Source organism: Alternaria novae-zelandiae, assembly GCF_023758075.1.
Source record: "Alternaria novae-zelandiae strain BMP 2774 chromosome Unknown scaffold_8, whole genome shotgun sequence".
In the NCBI taxonomy this organism is placed as follows: Eukaryota; Fungi; Ascomycota; class Dothideomycetes; order Pleosporales; family Pleosporaceae; genus Alternaria; species Alternaria novae-zelandiae.
Genome location: NW_026056968.1, coordinates 1,025,463 through 1,043,499, shown reverse-complemented (window position 1 = coordinate 1,043,499; position 18,037 = coordinate 1,025,463). Strand labels below are relative to the sequence as shown.

At 52.3% G+C, this 18,037-nt stretch overlaps 8 protein-coding genes across 8 annotated transcripts; 3 read left to right on the top strand and 5 right to left on the bottom strand.

Moving 5' to 3' along the window:
* Positions 1 to 1,274: 1,274 nt before the first annotated feature.
* J4E88_004805 (uncharacterized protein) lies at positions 1,275 to 2,399 on the top strand (the record flags this gene model as incomplete). Its single annotated transcript, XM_049398448.1, has 1 exon — positions 1,275 to 2,399. The coding sequence occupies one exon, from the start codon at positions 1,275 to 1,277 to the stop codon at positions 2,397 to 2,399; it is 1,125 nt and encodes a 374-aa protein (XP_049256009.1).
* A 320-nt stretch (positions 2,400 to 2,719) lies between these two features.
* On the bottom strand, positions 2,720 to 3,363 carry J4E88_004804 (uncharacterized protein; the record flags this gene model as incomplete). The annotated part of the gene is made up of 4 exons (XM_049398447.1): positions 2,720 to 2,752; positions 2,800 to 3,124; positions 3,222 to 3,272; positions 3,347 to 3,363. 4 exons carry the CDS (start codon positions 3,361 to 3,363, stop codon positions 2,720 to 2,722), a joined length of 426 nt encoding a protein of 141 aa, XP_049256008.1.
* A 1,467-nt stretch (positions 3,364 to 4,830) lies between these two features.
* On the top strand, positions 4,831 to 6,711 carry J4E88_004803 (uncharacterized protein; the record flags this gene model as incomplete). Its single annotated transcript, XM_049398446.1, has 1 exon — positions 4,831 to 6,711. One exon carries the CDS (start codon positions 4,831 to 4,833, stop codon positions 6,709 to 6,711), a length of 1,881 nt encoding a protein of 626 aa, XP_049256007.1.
* A 93-nt stretch (positions 6,712 to 6,804) lies between these two features.
* J4E88_004802 (uncharacterized protein) lies at positions 6,805 to 8,049 on the bottom strand (the record flags this gene model as incomplete). Its single annotated transcript, XM_049398445.1, has 1 exon — positions 6,805 to 8,049. One exon carries the CDS (start codon positions 8,047 to 8,049, stop codon positions 6,805 to 6,807), a length of 1,245 nt encoding a protein of 414 aa, XP_049256006.1.
* Positions 8,050 to 8,564: 515 nt separating this feature from the next.
* J4E88_004801 (uncharacterized protein) lies at positions 8,565 to 11,810 on the bottom strand (the record flags this gene model as incomplete). Its single annotated transcript, XM_049398444.1, has 3 exons — positions 8,565 to 9,431; positions 9,482 to 10,674; positions 10,724 to 11,810. The coding sequence occupies 3 exons, from the start codon at positions 11,808 to 11,810 to the stop codon at positions 8,565 to 8,567; spliced, it is 3,147 nt and encodes a 1,048-aa protein (XP_049256005.1).
* Positions 11,811 to 13,159: 1,349 nt separating this feature from the next.
* On the top strand, positions 13,160 to 13,755 carry J4E88_004800 (uncharacterized protein; the record flags this gene model as incomplete). The annotated part of the gene is made up of 2 exons (XM_049398443.1): positions 13,160 to 13,584; positions 13,644 to 13,755. The coding sequence occupies 2 exons, from the start codon at positions 13,160 to 13,162 to the stop codon at positions 13,753 to 13,755; spliced, it is 537 nt and encodes a 178-aa protein (XP_049256004.1).
* A 132-nt stretch (positions 13,756 to 13,887) lies between these two features.
* On the bottom strand, positions 13,888 to 15,162 carry J4E88_004799 (uncharacterized protein; the record flags this gene model as incomplete). The annotated part of the gene is made up of 1 exon (XM_049398442.1): positions 13,888 to 15,162. One exon carries the CDS (start codon positions 15,160 to 15,162, stop codon positions 13,888 to 13,890), a length of 1,275 nt encoding a protein of 424 aa, XP_049256003.1.
* A 945-nt stretch (positions 15,163 to 16,107) lies between these two features.
* J4E88_004798 (uncharacterized protein) lies at positions 16,108 to 17,646 on the bottom strand (the record flags this gene model as incomplete). Its single annotated transcript, XM_049398441.1, has 1 exon — positions 16,108 to 17,646. The coding sequence occupies one exon, from the start codon at positions 17,644 to 17,646 to the stop codon at positions 16,108 to 16,110; it is 1,539 nt and encodes a 512-aa protein (XP_049256002.1).
* Between the last annotated feature and the right edge of the window lie 391 nt (positions 17,647 to 18,037).

Below are 18,037 nucleotides of genomic sequence, written 5' to 3'. Positions count from 1 at the left end.
TATTTTGCATAGCGGTTTTGTTTCAGAGAATGTTCATCAGATATCAATACCAAAGTCACAGATTACTTAAAATTCTCTCTCGCGCTCTCTCTGTGGCCCTGACTGTGTCAATCGGATAGTCCCCAATTTCACTCGTAGATATCGTCGCCGCTGCCGCCCCACACCCTCGCTTACCACGTCAACGTACTCTTGCCCACATTTGACGTGTCGATATGTTCCATTCAATTTTTATTAGTAATCAACAATCGCCTCCTTGGCTAAGTGGTAAAGCGTCGCACTTGTACATGCTACGATATGCGAAGATCGGTCGTTGTAAGTTTGAACCGCGCTTGGTTCAAATTCCATTACTAACAGTATCATAGCGATTCGGCCAGGTGGCATTCAGTGATCTTCTTTTTGCCTCCCTTTGCATTCGACGAAGTTGTTAAGTTGATTCTTTTTGCTCACACAACAGCGCGTCGATTGTGAGGAACATGAAGTCCTGATGTTTGTTTGTACCCAAGCTTCTTCCAGTTCTGGTTATAATGACAACTGCAGAGACAAAATGTCTGTATCTTTATTCTCTTGCTAGAGATAGATTCAGAAGTCATGAGAAGCGATCAGAAGGAAGCATCTCAAGTACGTGAAGGTGTGAATGACGGGAAAATCATGCCTGCAGATGATGGCGGCCTCAGCCCAACGCACGGACCCTCCACACCGACATACTCCTTCTGCCGCTCACGACGATCAACATCGCAACATCTCCAACAATGCCCCTTAAGCTAGATGTAATTATGAATAGCAGTACTCGTACGCTCGGCGCGCTCCAGGTAGCTCTGCAAACCCTTGCGACCTGAAATCGTACGCCAAGCCCCGGCCCGAAACACCAAGGCCTCCAAGCTCAAACCACAGCTGCTGCAAGATCCGCGCATCAAACACGACTTCGATGAGCCTCGTCCAGAACACGCCGCTCAGTGGTGGAAATCGGTTATGTCAAGCTCAAGAGAGACAAGGCGAAGCTCTGACCTGTAGGCTTGGCTATACTCGTACGCGTTTAGGAGTGAAAGAAACTGTGTTTCGCAGGCTCGAGGCCTTTCCGTGATTTGTAGCATGCCGTTCATGCAGTATAGATGTATGGGAATCCCCCACACTTCTTTCCTTTCTTCTCTTCCCGCTATACTGCCGTGCGGTAACTCTCGTCTGCCACCCTTCTTTCGATTCTTCTTCCTGGCCGGTCCATCATTTCAATAACCTAATTTCTATTTCCATCTATTGAGCTTATCGTTTTTGCCATCATGTACGGACTCATCACTCTCTCGCTGCTTTCCCTCACTTCGGCGCTACCACAACGCAACCGCGGTGGTAACGGCAATGGACAACAAGCGACAGCCTTTCAGAAAGCGGCTCAGGTGCCCCAGGGAATCTCTACCGCCACCGATGGCTCTATGATACTGGATGACACGGTCATGGTCAACAACCTGCCTATTCGATTCAAGATCTCCGCACCGGCAGATCAATTCCTTCCAGCTTCGGGCGTCCCCGGTGCGGCAGCTACATCGGCGAACGGCACCCTGGGCGCGAACGTGTTGCTCCACGGCGACGGTGGACAGAGTTTCTTCGACATGCCGAACCAAGCTGTTCAGGCCAACACCATGGGTGTTGCGCTACTGGCACCCGACAAGAATCTGTTCTGGGGAGGAGGCTCGGGTCTTCAACGTACAGATGGCGTAGCACACGCTCAGGCCGTCAACGACTTCATCCAGACCGAACTGCCGCAACGGGTTGCAGTCAACATGTCCAACATCGTCTTCACAGGTGTTTCGGGCGGGTCGCTGATGATGTCCGGCTTTTTCATCCCAGCACAGATGCAAAACTACGCGAACTCGGCTGTCGAGCTTAACTGCGGTGGCATGCCGCCACAAGTCGCTTTCCAGAACGCTGCCACAGTCATGTCTCAGACAAGGATCCACTTCCAATCTACACAGAGTGAGCTCCAGTTGCTTCAGGGTAGCATTCCACAGGCTGTTACAGCCTATGAGCAGCTTGGTGCTGATGCAGGTTTGAGCGCTGATCAAGTCAACACATTGCAGACAGTGGACAACACACCTGCGGGAGGACATTGCGAGTTTGACGGTCAGGACTTCGTCTCTGGAGTACAGACCATGTCGTCGAGCTATGCGAACGTCATGCAGGGCGGCAATGGCCAGGTGCAAGGAATCGGTGCGCCGAGCACTGGTGTTGTCACGACGGGTGTTGTTGGAAACGAGAACTTGAAGTTTGTGGGTGGGCAGAGGAAGCGTGAGGTTGAGGCGAGAAGTATGATACAGATGCGATGGGCGCAGGACGTTGTTGAGGAGGCCGACTTCCAGATGCTGGCGTGCGATAGAAGCTCTTGCTCGGCCGATGAGCCTAGGGTCTAGATGTTCGTGGGTTTAGTACATAATTCCTGTCTTCATGTCAGATCAATCAATTGAGTCCGACCATCGCAAAAGCGTTTCCTCAACGCGCTCCTTGTGCTGTTGGTCCTGTTGGCGCACTGCCAGCATATCATTCATCCGTCACTGCAATGAGGAACACAAAGTGTGGTTTTGGTCGTAATGTTCATTTGACTGGTATTGTGAAGGTCGTCCCATTGCTAATCGTGGTTGCAATGTCGTCTCCCAAATCCTTCACCCCGTAAATGCATTTTCGCCGTGCCCGTAAACCCATGAATGTGATCGAAAGCAGGAAAAGAGACACCTCACATGACGACACCGGAGTTGGAAGCGATACGCTGGGAGTTGTTAGTGTTGATTATTTTGGTGGCGGGTGCACACGTACCGGCCACAGCTCAGCGGCCTCCTTTGCGACGGGTCCAGTGATGGCGGAGCCCTTCATCTCACCCTTGGGGTTGACAATGACACCGGCGTTGTCCTCGAAGTACAGGTAGATACCGTCTGCTCGCCTCCATGGCTTGCTCTGGCGGACAATGACGGCGGGCATGACCTTCTTCCTCAGCTCGGGCTTTCCCTTCTTGACGGTCGCCATGACCATGTCACCGGCACCGCCAGCGGGCAGGCGGTTGAGACGCGCACCGATACCCTTGACGGAGATGATGTACAGGTTGCGGGCACCGGAGTTGTCGCAGCAGTTCATGACGGCGCCGCTGTGCTTCTATTAGCCTGCATTCCCTGTGTGCCTTGTATGCGTGTTCGCGAACGGAGAGGTTTTCGGCGGAGCGATCGCATCGGGGTCAAACGTACACTGGCAGACCAAGAGTCATCTTGAGCTTGTTACCGGAGGTAGAACCTCGACTGCACACTCGTTAGCCAGCATTCCTCTGCATGACAGCCTCAGACTGCCCAAAATGTCGCTGAGGACTACGTACCCGCGCTTTCCAGACATTTTGGTAGATTATCGGGGGGATATTCGATTTGGGCGGGTTTCGGGTGCGTCGTCGCTGGAGTTGTCGTGAGCGTCGTGAAGTTCGGCAAGTGGGTTGGCAACGACGAAATTCGTGTGGGCGCACGGACCCCGCTAGCGTCATCTTCTGCTTCTCGAGACCAACACCAACACCAAGACTGCTCAAACCTCCAACTTTACACTTACGCTATCCTGTGTTCACGCCTATGCGACTCATGGTATCTGCGCGTGCCTGTCCGTTTGTGGACTTGTCGCGGCAGCGAGCATAATCTGTTCAAAAACCACGAAATCAGCCATGCTTTGAAGCGAAAGGAGCTGCAAACACTCAGACTCTGCTTTGTCTGGTGTCAACAGAAGCCTGACCAAAACAACAAATACTGCAATCTGCCAGCTAGCAATAATTTCTTCAGTCAACGGACCAGCATGGCACCCTGAAAGCGCGAGCTGCATTCTCTTGTCAGGAACCAGGCGTTCAGACAAGCCAAGATTGTCCATTACAGGTCAAGTCGCAGAAAGTTGATGCATTGTACAGAGACCTGCTACAGGTTTCCATGTCCACATATAGCTCACAACTTTAGGCCCTCTTCTTGATCTCTCAAGAACTCGGTTCTGAGGGTGGGTTGTCGAATGAAGTCGAACACGAGACACGTCCTTGACATGAGCCCATCTTAATATCGAGATGTTGCGCAGATTGAGCAGCTAGAAGTCAAGCTGCCTGGTAATTGCATATCGAAGGAGCAGGATACTGCATGAGCGAATGTGATAGCTAGTCTGATCGATACACCTGGCTCAGACCGTCCCTTGTCTTGGCATCCACCATTGTGGTGGAGACTGAGTAAACATTGCTATGGGCACTCGATTCATACAATCAGGCATGCGCGAAGTTTCGGTTGTCGGTTGGCGGTGTCGCGCAATGATAGACCGAGAGGGTTGAACACGCGTTGTTGCGGGCACAAACAGGAAACCTTTGAACCCTGGAAGTCTGCGCGGCGGAGGACATGCTAACCTTGTTTGAGTAAGGACAGCGAAGCAACGACGTGAACGACCACTAAGAAACCCCGAGACTTGCTAGGACCATGAGCCTGGTCAATTCATGAAAAGCAACGTTGGAGCTTAGACGTTGCATCCCGCTCGTCATCACAACAAGCTCGACCCCGCAAGCCCCCCGCAAAGCACCCAGGCACTGCCGAAATTGGGCCCGACCGAACTCGACCGAGGAATTCAATCCGCCAAACCCCGGAAAGGGATCAAGGCCGCACCACGCCCTTCGTATTAATTCACGACGGGACTAGGGCTGCGAGGTTTTGCGAAGCGACAAGCGATTGTACATGCCGATGACGATGAGTACCACCGTCAGAATCAGCCCCACGGTCCGATTGAAGAGCCACAGAGGTATAAAGAGCTCCGCAGAGAATACCAAGATGTATCAAGCGTTCCTTGGCCATCATCATGAAGCCTCAAGCACTTCTTGCGTATGGCGCTGTGGCTCTCGCCCAGCAAGTCTACGTCCCTGCTGAAGGGCCTGTCTCGCGACCGCAATGCTCGGCAAATCAAACATATGCGACTGCACTGCCCTCGTATACCTTCAGAGAGTTCAGCTTCACACAGACCGAGACTGTTCGTACAGCAACATCTGCCCCAGCTCCCACTACCACTACTACCTATGCACCACCGTACGCGTCGCTCAGTAGCTTGGTGCCAAATCTGACGACAACACAATGGGGCAACTGGAACTCAAATGTCACCGCATCACCGACCGACTTGGGGAATCCATACGGAAACGCATCCTGGACAGCTCTCTGGACGACCGTGCCATGGGTCAACTTCACGACCGGGATGTACTCTACAACAGTTGAACCGACGCCAGTACCGACCAGCGAGCTCATTCTGCCACCACCTGAGCCACTGGTACCCCAGCAATGCTACTCCTTCCCTGCAGACTTCATGCTTGGCGTGGCGGCATCAGCTGTCCAAATCGAGGGAGCCGTCGCAGATGAGGGACGGACACCCGTTCACAACGACGTTGCTGCCTTGAACAACCCGGGCCAAGCGCCGAACTGGATCGCGAACGAACACTACTACTTGTACAAGCAAGACATTGAACGAATTGCTGCCATGGGCATCAAGTATTACAGATTCTCCATTCCTTGGACTCGAATTCTGCCGTTCATCTTACCAGGCACACCAGTTAACAAGCAAGGTCTCTCGCACTACGACGATCTTATCAACTTCGTCCTGGAAAAAGGCATGCATCCCGCTGTTATGCTTTACCACAACGACTCTCCTTTCCAGTATTTCAACAACATCAGCGATGTCTTTATCAAGCCCGGAACTGGAGGTATTGGCTACCTGGACTCTTGTTTCCAATGCAGCTACAAGAATGTGTCGTGGGAGGATGCTTTCGTCGAATACGGGAAGATTGTCATGACACATTTTGCTGACCGTGTTCCAATCTGGTGGACCTTCAATGAGCCTCTCCTGGGTGCGCGGAACGGAAAGTCTATTGATGCTGTCATCAAAGCTCATGCGAGACTCTACCACTTCTACCACGATGACATTGGCGGAACTGGAAAGATGTCGCTCACATTCAACGACAACTTTGGCGTCCCACGCAACCCGGATGACCCCGCTGACGTCGACGCTGCCAACCACTTCAACTCCTTCCAGCTAGCTACCTTTGCCAACCCTATCTTCCTCGGAACAGACTACCCGGAATCATTCAAGAGTAGTGTTGACGACTACGTACCATTGAGCCAAGAAGATCTACAATACATCAACGGTACTGCGGACTTCTTCTCGATCCAACCGTACACTGCCACAGTAGTCAGTCCACCGCCGAATGACACCATCGCGGACTGCGCTGCCAACATCACTCATCCCCTCCGACCTTACTGTGTAACTCAGAGCACTCTCACCACCACTGGCTGGGACATCGGATACCGCAGTCAATCATATGTCTATCTGACACCCAGCTATTTCCGCACCTACCTGAATTATCTCTGGAACACATGGCGTTCTCCAGTGGCTGTCACTGAATTCGGCTTCCCTGTCTTCGCCGAGGCGCAAAAAGAGCAAGCAGATCAGGAGTTCGACAGCCCAAGAAGCTGGTACTACCAGACGTATCTGAATGAAGGCCTGAAGGCGATCTGGGAAGACGGTGTCAATTTCATCGGCGCGTTTGCTTGGTCGTGGGCCGACAACTGGGAGTTTGGTGACTATGACCAGCAGTTTGGTATCCAGACTGTCAATCGTACGACACAAGTGCGAAGGTATAAGAAGAGTTTCTTCGACTACGTGGACTTTATCGAGAGTAGGAGACAGGCGGCGTAGGTACCGCAACATATCCGAGCCCGTGTGTATATAGACAAGTCGTATCAATAGTATATAGATCAAGAGCTACCCGGCAATGTATGCTCACAATCTCTAAAGACGACTCACGAATCCACTTCGATCCATCTTGACCAAGTACTCTGGTCCAATGTCCTCAACCTTTGTCACACCCGCAAGTCCCATGCACAACTTGAACTCATCACTCAACAACCTCAGCGCCAGTTCAACACCTTCTTGCCCTTTGTATGCCAATCCCCAAAGTATCGGCCTGCCAACCCAGACGAAGTCCGCACCCAACGCGAGTGCTTTGAATACATCCGTTCCGTGTCTGATGCCTCCGTCTACATGTACAGGAATCTTCTTCCCGGCTTGTGAATGCACAGCAGCAACGACTTCAGGCAACGCATCGATGGTAGCCAATGCGCCATTAAGTTGTCGCCCACCGTGATTCGACACAACGATACCGTCGACGCCGTGATGGCAGGCTAGGAGTGCGTCTTCGCCCGTCGCAACGCCTTTTACCCAGACTTCCATCTCAGGATAGCATTGCTCTTTCAGCCAGGCTATGTCGCGTTCCCAGCATAAGGTCGGGTTTGGCGCGTGCGTGTGAAAGCTTATCGGTCCTTGTGGTGGCTGTCTCTTGTTGCCGTCAGTGGCACTGGGTGTCTCGCTCCTCTTGCGCGACTCATTCGCTTCCGTGGATGGTGAGGTGATTTTCTCCTCGACCTTCACACCCTCGTCGTGCTTCTCATCGCGGTTGAAGTTTGCTACTTTGAAGTGTTTCGGCAGCTTGAACTGGTTCCTTATCTCTAAGTTCCGGCGTCCGAGGACCGGGGTATCGACCGTGAGCATGACAGCTTTGTAGCCGGCTTTCTTGGCGCGTTGGATGAGCTTCTGGCTTTGGGTGCGCTCTTCGAAGAGGTAGAGTTGCAGGGCGCCTGGGTGGTTGCCCAATGCGCCTTTCACGTCTTCAAGGCTGGTTGTGCTGAAGCTGCTCAGGCCCATTACGATATCTTTGTTGGCGCATGCGCGTGCGGTCGCCAGTTCTCCGTCGTCGTGTGCGAGACACTGCATAGCGGTTGGTGCGACGCCGAGGGGTATGCTGTTCTTGTGTCCGAAAACGTTTACGGTCGTGTCGATAGCGGAGATGTCGCGAAGCACGCGTGGCCGAATGCGATACTTCTGGTATGCGTCAATGTTCTCGCGGAGCGTCGATCCAGAGTCTGCACCCTCATTGTAGTAGTCGCGTGTCTGCTTGTCCATGCGCTCTGCGGCAAGCTTCTCGAGTTCGCCGATGGTGAGGCAGTTCAGATCGTGGGGAGTCTTCGTGTCTGTCATTTTGATCCGTGTGGTAAGGCAAGACGATGCGACGGGTCGTGATGCGATGCGAGTGTATATGAACCTCTGGGGAGGACGACAAATTCGTCGGATATTGAAGGAGACCAGGGATCAGCCATCTTGTTCATTGCTTCGGCAAACCTATCTCTAATTCGGCTATTAGGTTGATGATGACGGCGACGATGTAGCGTGGGAGCTATGGCTTGCCGATCTCGGCTCGACGCGTCAATTTCCCGTTCGTGCGAACGTGGGGGTGTTGCGCGTCCGACACTCACAGGAAACATTCCCTTCGAATTATACCATACCACAGTCAAGTGGATGTGCCAACTGGGGGTCATCATGGATCCGGCGAAGTCATTGAGTGAGTGTATCTAAAGTGAGGTGAACGCGGGACCACTGCGGAACAGCAGAAACAAACATAGGAAATCTATCGCGAACACTAAGAAAGGCCAGCAAAAAACACAAGACAAAGGAAACCAACAGCAACCTGCGCGGCCATCGTTCGCATCTAGCGCTCACATCCAGAACATGCTAGCTCTATCAAGCAGACTCGGGTTCCACGGATTGAGCCATGTCCTGCCATCGAGAGTCGGCGGCTTCGTACCGTAGTGCTTACCCCATATGGACACAGTGGTGGAGATGTCGTGCGCCAACACCTTTTTCGCTTCATCGATCGTTTCCTGAGTAGGGCGCTTCTGTTTACCCTTCTCGTCTTTCTCCACGGGAATGTTAAGAGTCGGCTTCATTTCGGGATCAAGGTTCCAGGCGCGAAGATAGACACGACCTCGCTCGCACAAACGATCCGCTAGATAGGCAGGCGCAGCGTACGAGACACCTGTCGTCGCACGGCCGAAGGCATAGCAGAGCATCATTGTCAACTCGGGAAGACGCTTCTGACCAAGTTTCATGCCGTCCTCCAGTACGTGGTAATGCGCCGATCGAGCCGTTCCCTTGATGGCTTTATGCGATTGGAGAAAGTAGTTGAACGGAATAGGATTCGTGACTACGTCGGTGACGAGAAGTCCAGGTTGCAAATTTCCATTGATGCCATTCGGGATTTTGTCGCCACCAACGTTCAGGCTCTTCTCAGTGTATGTCTGCTTCTCTTCTGTTGCGTAGAAGCGTGTGTGGTGGCGCTTGCCGCAAACGACGAAGGTCAAGGTCAGGTCTCGGGTGCATAAATTCTTGTAAGCCCTCTTGATAGTCTTAATCTCTTCGTCGATGCAAGATTGGAATTGGCTTTCGCTGATACCATCTCGAAAGAAGATCATATTGCTAGGCCATTTTTTGTAGTCGGGCTTTGCCATGGTTGAGTTGTAGAGTGCCTGCCACCCTCGAAGACGTTCCTGAATCATCGAATACATGTGATCGTTGTCGATGTTCTGCTAAAGTTAGCCAGTTGTTACGGGTCTTATATACAGGCCACACTTACCTCTTGGCCGCCGCGTTGCAGTCTCATGGAGCCAGGGTATGACATGAAGGCAGAGTCGTTGCTGCCGACAAGACAGGCGATACTTGGGCTTCCCTCCTTACCACCACCACCGCAGTGGGCGATATCTGCGCCGATCACGATCGTGTTCTTTCTTGTCTCCAGACTCAAGATCTTGTTGAAGTCCGCCGGACTGAAATGATGGTTATCTCCACCGAATCGAATATTCACTTTGAGAGCGAGGTTCGACAGAAACTGGTCTGGCTTGGCCTGTAGAAACTTGGAGCCGACTGCCAAGAGGATGTTTCTGCCGCCAAAGTCTGCAATCCTTTTGACCATTGCATAGGTTTCGTAGCTCTTTTCTGGAATGAGGATGAAGCCGCAATCGTTAGGGCCGGTGACATGGTAGTTGAGGAACTTCCTCACGGTTTCCTCATCATCATGGCTGGCCTCATCATCGAAGAGCGTATCCCGGGCCCAAATATGATCGCTATGGTCAGTAGGTTTTCCCTCTGCGTCATACTTGAGACCATCTTCAAATTGAAGACCATGGGCCTTTAGGCGCTTGGCGAGGGCCGAGTAGACGTCTATAACTTCAGCTTCCATGTTGCCAAAGCAGTTCGGCATTGTCAGCATCCAGAGGTCCTTGAACTTTGCTGGGGCGGCGAACGTGACATCCTGCAAGTCCCAGGATCCAAGCTTCGGAATCTTTTCAGGGGACGACGCACCGTATGACAGTTTCGGCTGGGAAAGTTGGATAGCGGGAACTTCGATAAGTTCGTCATCGACTTCGAAACCTACTGAGGTCCATACGGCTGTTAGCGGATCTAGATGAATATGATCGAAAAGTAAATCACTCACTAACGGCTGCTGCCCATCGCTACCAGCCCTGACACCCATAATATCAAGCCCCTCTTCTTCAAGTAAACCAACATTCTCGGCGGGTAGGCGTAATGCGTGCCTAATCATCTCGCTGGTGTGCATGTTGTTCAACGTTGTCTTGATGACTTGTCCCGGTATGATTTGAAGTAAGCAAGCAGGTATCCATAGCGCACCTTGCGCGCTTTGGGATCGCATCAGCCCATCTTCTGGCGGTGAATTGTCCATTTTCTTGGTCTTGACACGTTTTCCAACGTTGATGCAATACATCTCAGGTGATGATTGAGCAGTTCCGGCCGGAAATTGCACCTTTGCGTCTGACGTCTGGTTAGTGCAAGGAAAACATCTCATGCCTAGTAAACTTACGGTCCGTAAAGTATTTGAGAACGGTAGTTCCTCTGTCGGTAGGTTTCGTTTTCCTAGGTTCGTCCTCCACTTTGTCCGCCAGCTCATAGAACTTCTGCTGGTGAGCATAGTATGGGCCGATCTGAGTGAAGATCTTTAGTCGAGCTGCATCAGAGTTGTAGTCGACATCACTGCCAACGTAGTTCGATCTTTGGTACCGGATCTTGACTGTCGCTCCATGCAACAGCTGACTAGCGTAGGCACGAGCATGCTCGTTAGTGCCAATCTTCTTGATGAATTCAGAGACTGTTACAGGCGGCAAGAAAGCGGAAGTTATTGGGTTGATGTTCAGGAGTGTTGCGTCGGCGCCAGGACGAATCGAAGTGAAGTAGCCGCGACCTGCCAGTAAGCCTCTCATCTCCTTGTAACCATTGGAAACATAAAACTTGTTCGCTCCTACGCGGCTGACCTTCTTCTCTGTTCTAGCTTGGCGGTTTTCAATGCATTGAGCTACATTGGCATTGAGAGCACGGATGTATTCAGGCAATGACGCGAGATGGTTCGTTCGGAGTGCGTTCTCGATATCGCTAAGATGGCCGACATAACAGACTTCCGCTTGCATGTCAGTGATAGCCTTGCCGTTCTGTTGAGTGTATGCAAAAGACTGGCTAAGAAACGTGTAGTCCTTCTCGTCGCGACCATGGATTGGTTTAGTCGTCCAGAGTGTCTTGAAGTCAGTCACCCGCTCCACACCGTCAGCCTCGAGTTGTAGCGCATCGGCCTTGACCATGGCCTGGAATGCATCCCGGATCTCGCGACGTTTGTTGTACTCCATCCGAACTCCCTCTTGATTCGCCCGAAAGAAGGTTAAAGAATACACGTGGAGATTCTCGGGTACCTTTCTGACTTTGACGTAGTTGCTCCGGATCATCATTTGGGCGCCGTCATTGGGAGTCTTGCTGGGGTTGGCGGGCTTTTTGCATAGACCATACTTCGGCACAACTGGAGGGTTATCTACAGGTGGTGGAAAGTAAGGGCTGTCGATCTTCCCTAGGGATGGGTTGTCTATGGGCGTTCGCTTCGGTTTGTTCGCTGGTTTGGGTCCCATTTTAGCCTCTCTCGTGGTAGACGATTAGGAAGTAAGTGGAACTATGCGAATGTGTGTCTATAACTCATGAAGAGGTGGACTATGAGGCTATGATATATGCCATCTTGGTTGCTGTTCAGCGGTCGAGCAAACAGATTGTGCCCCACAAGCGGCAAGCTTGATCAAGAAACAATACATGTGCATCCAAATAACTCGACAACATGCTCGCTACAAGCGGTGTTCGATAGACAGTGTCGACGTTCGGGTGGTCTGTCGGCCACCAAAGCCAGTGCAAGCCATACGTTCGATCGCACGCAAAGATATTGGTCTGCCAAAAAGGCTCGGAGTATGGATTGTATGAGCTGAACTGTGGGTGTGGAAATGCGTCAGGCTCGGATCGCTCTCTGGGCTATCATAAGTAACGCCATGCACTGGTCTGATGCTCATGACCAAGATGATTGTCACCTACTGCCAGCGGCAACACGTTCGTTTCGCTCAGGGCTTAGTAGCACCTTGCCGTTAACACCAAGACTCCCGACAGAGACATCATCGACTGAATGAATACTGAGTGCTGTTCTGTTATTTTGGAGTCCACCGTGATCTTCAAGCATCGACAAAAGGTCTTCGCAGCCTGCCCACATACCTGAGGCTTTGTTTGAGAACAGGGTCGGTGCCTACGGACCTGACAGACATGACACCCTCCCATATCGTCCAATCGCGAAATGCAATCTGAGTGTCAGAGGAGAGCGCACGAGTGTTCGTCCGTATGTTTGTCGCACAAGGAAAGCGAGGCACACTTTCCTCACGCAGAGAGGTCTGATACGATCGATGTCAGGCATCCCAAGGCCTAAACCGCGCGGAACTCTGCGACTTTTGTCAGCACACTCATATATCTGAACCAAGGCAATAGCCCAAGAAAAGGGCGCATATCGAACGTAGTGGCCCTGCGTCGCGTGTAGTCTCACCGCAGTCGCGCATCTCGCGTGTCGATGCCTCGCGGCCGACGGCGCGAAAGTGGGTCCGGTCAATCGCGTCATGATCTGATTGGTTAATCACGGGACTCCACCAGATTGCAACCCACCCGCTTTGTAATCCAGGCCGTAATCACCGCCAGTCGTGTAACCATCTGAGTAGGATCGGGTCCGCTTTGGGATGAACGGTGGAGTGCTGATGCCAAGTGGAGCGTAGTGAGCTTGATGTTCAGTGTACTGAGAGAAGGTGCGAGATAGACAAGAGGTGGAACATAAATAGTCGACTACCCCGCCAGGGCATCTACTAGCATCAATCAACTTCATCAACAAAACAAGAAACTGAAACTGCAATTATTCCCCCTTTCAACACTTCCTTCAATCCTCAAACCACCACCCAACATGGCTCTCTCATTCCACAAGGTCGCCATCGCTCCTGTCATCACTGGCCTCAAGAACGCACACTTCTTCATCAACAAAGGCTACGAGCACGCCAAAGCCACCGACCCCAATGACTTCCTCACTGCGTCTATCCACCCAGACATGAAGGACTTCCGCTACCAAGTCTACCGTTTCACCGACGCCGCCAAGTTCATTCCTTCTCGCGTGAACCCTGCCTTGGAAGGCATGACTCTACCCGACGAGGAGCAGACCTTCCCCGAGCTACTAGCTCGTGTAGAGAAGACTATCAAGTATCTTGAGGGCTTCTCGGAGAAGGACTTCGAGGGTAAGCATGATGACGAGGTCGTCGTCAAGTTTGGCGGTGTCAAGCAGATGAGGCTACCGGCGCTGGATTATGTCACAAAATTTGCGCATCCGAACATGTGGTAAGTGAAGATTCGCTTGAGGGTTCAGGCTCGTGATAAAGCTTTGCTGATGATTTCAGGTTCCACATCGTGACTGCGTATGACATACTGAGGATGAAGGGCGTTGATGTTGGAAAGATGGACTTCTTGAACGGTACAGGCGCCATCACGATCGAGGACATTTCGCAGTAGTGGAGCTGGACTCAGATATCTGACTATGTGCTGAAAGCGATGGTCGGTCGGCGCAAAAACATAGCAACGCGCGAGCAATGAAGATGAATTGTATAAGTGGCTTTCTTCCATTATGTTCGTCACCCTGGATCTTCAGTCGACGACTACATCCATCGCCGAGCTATGCGTGCTTGCATTCGCCGGAGTGACCCAAGGCCCTGCCCAGTTAACACTGAACACAGGTAAGCCGTCAACTGTCACCGCTCTATCTCGTTGCCAGATAGACCCCGCATTGACGCGAATAGCGTTTGCAAACACTTTTTCCGGTGCCACAGCGTGAAGTTTGACCAGATTACGCATGAAGATGCCCTTGAACTGGGCGCCATCGGCACCACAGTTCGGCTCGCATTCGTCGTGTAGAACGCCATTTTCGTCCGAAAGCGCGACAAGTGCCGCATTCGCGATTTCCGATGCGAGAACGAGGTATGCGGAGTGGGGTGAGCTTGAAGCTTGGTAAAGTTCGACAAAACCTCCCAAGATTACACCCTGGTTGTAGGACCAAACAGTCTTGTTGTTGTTGGCACAATCCTCCGTCAGTCCATCGTTGATTGTACCATGCTCGTTGATCATACCACTTCCAACGAACCAATTCAGACTTTTCTCCGCCCAATACAAGTACAGGGTCTTCTTTTTATCGTCGTGGACGCGGTTGGCCAGATGCGCAGCTGTGCTGAAGAAGAGCTCATTAGCGATCGCATTTACGTAGTCCCTTTCCCAATTCCAGTAGATACCGCCATAAGAGCAGTAAGTACCCCAGGTGCGCGATACAGCGAGGAATATGCCTTCCGCGAGAGTGAGATAAGCGGTATCGGCGGTGACGTCGTATGCATTGATCCAGGCTAACGCCCACCAGAGATCATCGTCGTAGTAGCCGTCCAGCCAGTCATGAGGATCTGGCCTGGTGGGATAGGACCCCCCATTATCGTACCAGCCAAGCGGATAGAATGTGTGAGGCTCGTTGGTATCCGGATCGAGTATCTTCGTGTACCCAGTCTGATGGCAAGTCGTGTTGCCGACAGTTGGCGTTGTGCTATAAGCACATAGCTCATCAATACTCGCGTCTGGATTTTTGATCGGCGCCTTTAGCAACGCAGTCGCAAAGACATTGCTTGCCAGGTCCTGCAATTCTTCGTCTTCAGTATCTGATTTCGCGTAGTCGCCAATCATTGCCATGATATTCGCACCATTCCACCACCCAGTCGACTCCCATAGGCCGGTAGTTGTGTTATACCACAATTGTAGAGCTTCAAGCGCGAGTTCTGTGCGCCCCTTGGGATCGAATACGTCGTTGCTGTTGCTTTGCGCAGATGCTTTAGTAATGAACATGAGGCTGGGAAGGAGCAGATGGAGGAAGGGTGTGGAAAGCATGGCGAATGCGGACTTTAGAAGCCGTACACCTTGAGGCTACGCGAAAGCGATGATACAAAACAATATTCCAGACGATGTTCAGGCTGTGAACAACGTTTGAATAGTAAGCCAAGATGGGCGGGGCTTGCAAGTACCCTCCGTCGAAGTCCGAGAATGGCAACACCCGCATGCGCTAATGTACTTGCAAGAGCGAGCATACACAGGGTAAGCCGCGAAAGGCGGAGGCTACGCCTATTCTCAAAAAGAAGATCCATGTGGTCTTACCTCTGAGCGAGCAACGGTACCTGCTTTCCATCAAGCTGGTGCGCATCCAGAAGTGCTGATAACTGATTGGCGAAAGAGAAGCGGGTCGAATGTACCATGCAGAGCGCATATACGACCCATCCGAGTTGGTTTCCTATGGCACGCCATGTGCGCATGATGGAGTTTCGCACGAGAGCAGTATTTTGAAGGTCTTGGCGTCGGAGCAGCTCGAAGCACAAAATTGGGCTTTAAAGTAACGCGAATATGCGACCCAGAACTCGAAAAAGGTGGTAAGACAACCTGGGCGATGCGCATTGCATGTTTCGAGAAGCCAAGTGCTTGTATAACACGGTGCACGCAGCTTGAGGTACCCATGACGGATACCCCGCTACCGACCACCCGGGGATCGACCAGACTAGGCTAGGTGGTGCCTGCCATCGCACCCATCGATCTTGACTAGGAGTGGTCTGTGGAATCGCAGCAGTAGATTACTTTTTCGCAATGGAGGTCCGACCGATGCGTGGGATGTGAGTGTCACGGAAGGTACACCCAAGGAGCTGGGTCTGCAATGTAGTGTAACTACCACCCAGGTAACGTTCCGCCTGCATGCTGGTAATCCGTTGCGGGCACATAGATCCCCGTTAGGACGTTCAATTTTGTTGTTTCGCACCTTCATACTCTGTCTTTGGCCGCTGCACGTACTCAAGCGATCAAGATGTCATTGCCCAGATCTTTAACCTCTTCCACCCAACAGTTGCCGGCACCAGGTCCAGCTGAGTCCTTGAAACGCCAAATAGCCTCCAACACGCGCTTGGACGTATGAAGATAGCCCCAGAACATCTGCCCATAGAGTTCATCTAGTGTGTTCATGATCCACTCGCGCTGACTAGGGTCCTCCGACTCGGCACCAGCAAGGAACAATGGCCAACAGATAGATTTGAAGAGTGCATCTCCAGGCTCGAGATGCGAAATGTGGTTGACGACGTCGTCGGCGAGAGCGGTGAGGCTGACAAGGGCTGTGCCACTCGCTGGGTCGAGAAGAGGGTTTGTGGAAGGTAGTACGCGAGCGAGATAGATGCAGACTGCCGATCGATGTGCCGACGCTATTCGAATCCGTTTCTGTATATCGTCGAATGGCGATGCACGCTCGAACTCAAAAGACCATGCAATAGGATCGAAGTCGAGCGCGCGTTGCAGGAGTACGCCCACCTGCTCTTGGAGATATATGGGCGTGGTGGTCTCAGAAGGCGACCCATGACTATCCGGTAAGGCGAAAGATTCGAGCATTACACGCAACAACGGCCCAGGACAAGAGAGGTAGTTGTTCGTTTCTGCGTAACGAAGAATCGGGTCCAACTCGATAGTCTCTGGGATCAATGCGGGAAGCGTCGTGAAGCTGAAAGTCGATCCGAGGATATGAAATACAAGAAAGTCTGAAAGAATCGTCTGGCGAAGCCTACTCATCGGCCGTTGTATATACTCCGGTTCACCCAGAAGTTTGATGAGCTTCAGCGCACCGTCCATGTGCACTTTCCACTTGTCTCTGCCTGACTCTACCAGAGCATAGTTGACAAACAGCAGGATAGTGATCAATATGAGGTCAATGTTGGATGTGTTCACACAAGTCACGCTCTTCGCAAGTAAGGAGAGCGCTTGCTGCTTCGCCACGAGTGCGTCTCTGTAGGACGACTTCAACGGACCTCCAAACCGGCTCACAGCTTGGTAATAAGCCATCACGGTCGGGCTCCGCTCGCCTTGATAAGCTGACTGGCCCATGGGGTTGCGCGTAATATTGAAGACGTGAAACGCCGAGTTTGCGACAATGATCTGCAAGAGCAGCGGGTAGGCAGAGGTCGCGGGGATGAGGTCGCGGATGGGATTCTGTCCAGGCTCATCGTACACAACCATGACCTCGCACAGCTGTGTTGCGAAGTGGTAGAGGTAGTATCGCGAGTTGCGATCGAGATCATTGACCAAAGGGTCTGTCATCTGTCGGTGCACGCCAGCAGTCATGGCCATGGTCTGATCTTGTTCCCGCGCGGACATGCGGGCAAATTCCGGTACCGATCCTGCGAGCACGATTTCATATTCGGTCTCCGGTACTTGGTGTTGTTGCGATGAGCCCTCGTGCTCCCACACCAACCTCGGCGGTACGTCGTGAGTCTTGGCTGCCCCTTCCGTCGCAGCTGCAGCACCACCAGCATCGTGCTCCATCTTCTCCTCATACCCCTTCCCCATCATCTTGCCCCGGCTCGCAACCCCGCGATTCCACACAAACAACTTGCCATAACCCAGACATTCCGTCCCGGCTGACAAACATTTCTGGCAGCTTGGCAGCGACCGGTCGCACCTCCATCGTCGCTTCCGGCAATTGTGGCACGCTTTGGTCGGAAGATTGAAGGGCGTCACGCTCATTGGATGGTCGCCATGCGAGATGTGTAGACGGTTGACTGTATTGAGGTGCTTGAGGTTTGGTGGGGTGGAGATCTTTCGCGTTGCTTGTGGCGGTCGAAGGGTCGGGTTCACTGGGTTACTAACGCCCTCAAGACTGATGTGGATGCAGGATTTCGTCACACCTGTCGGACTGCAGCTACAGAAACCGATGTTGACCGAGTGCGCAGCCCGAGGATGA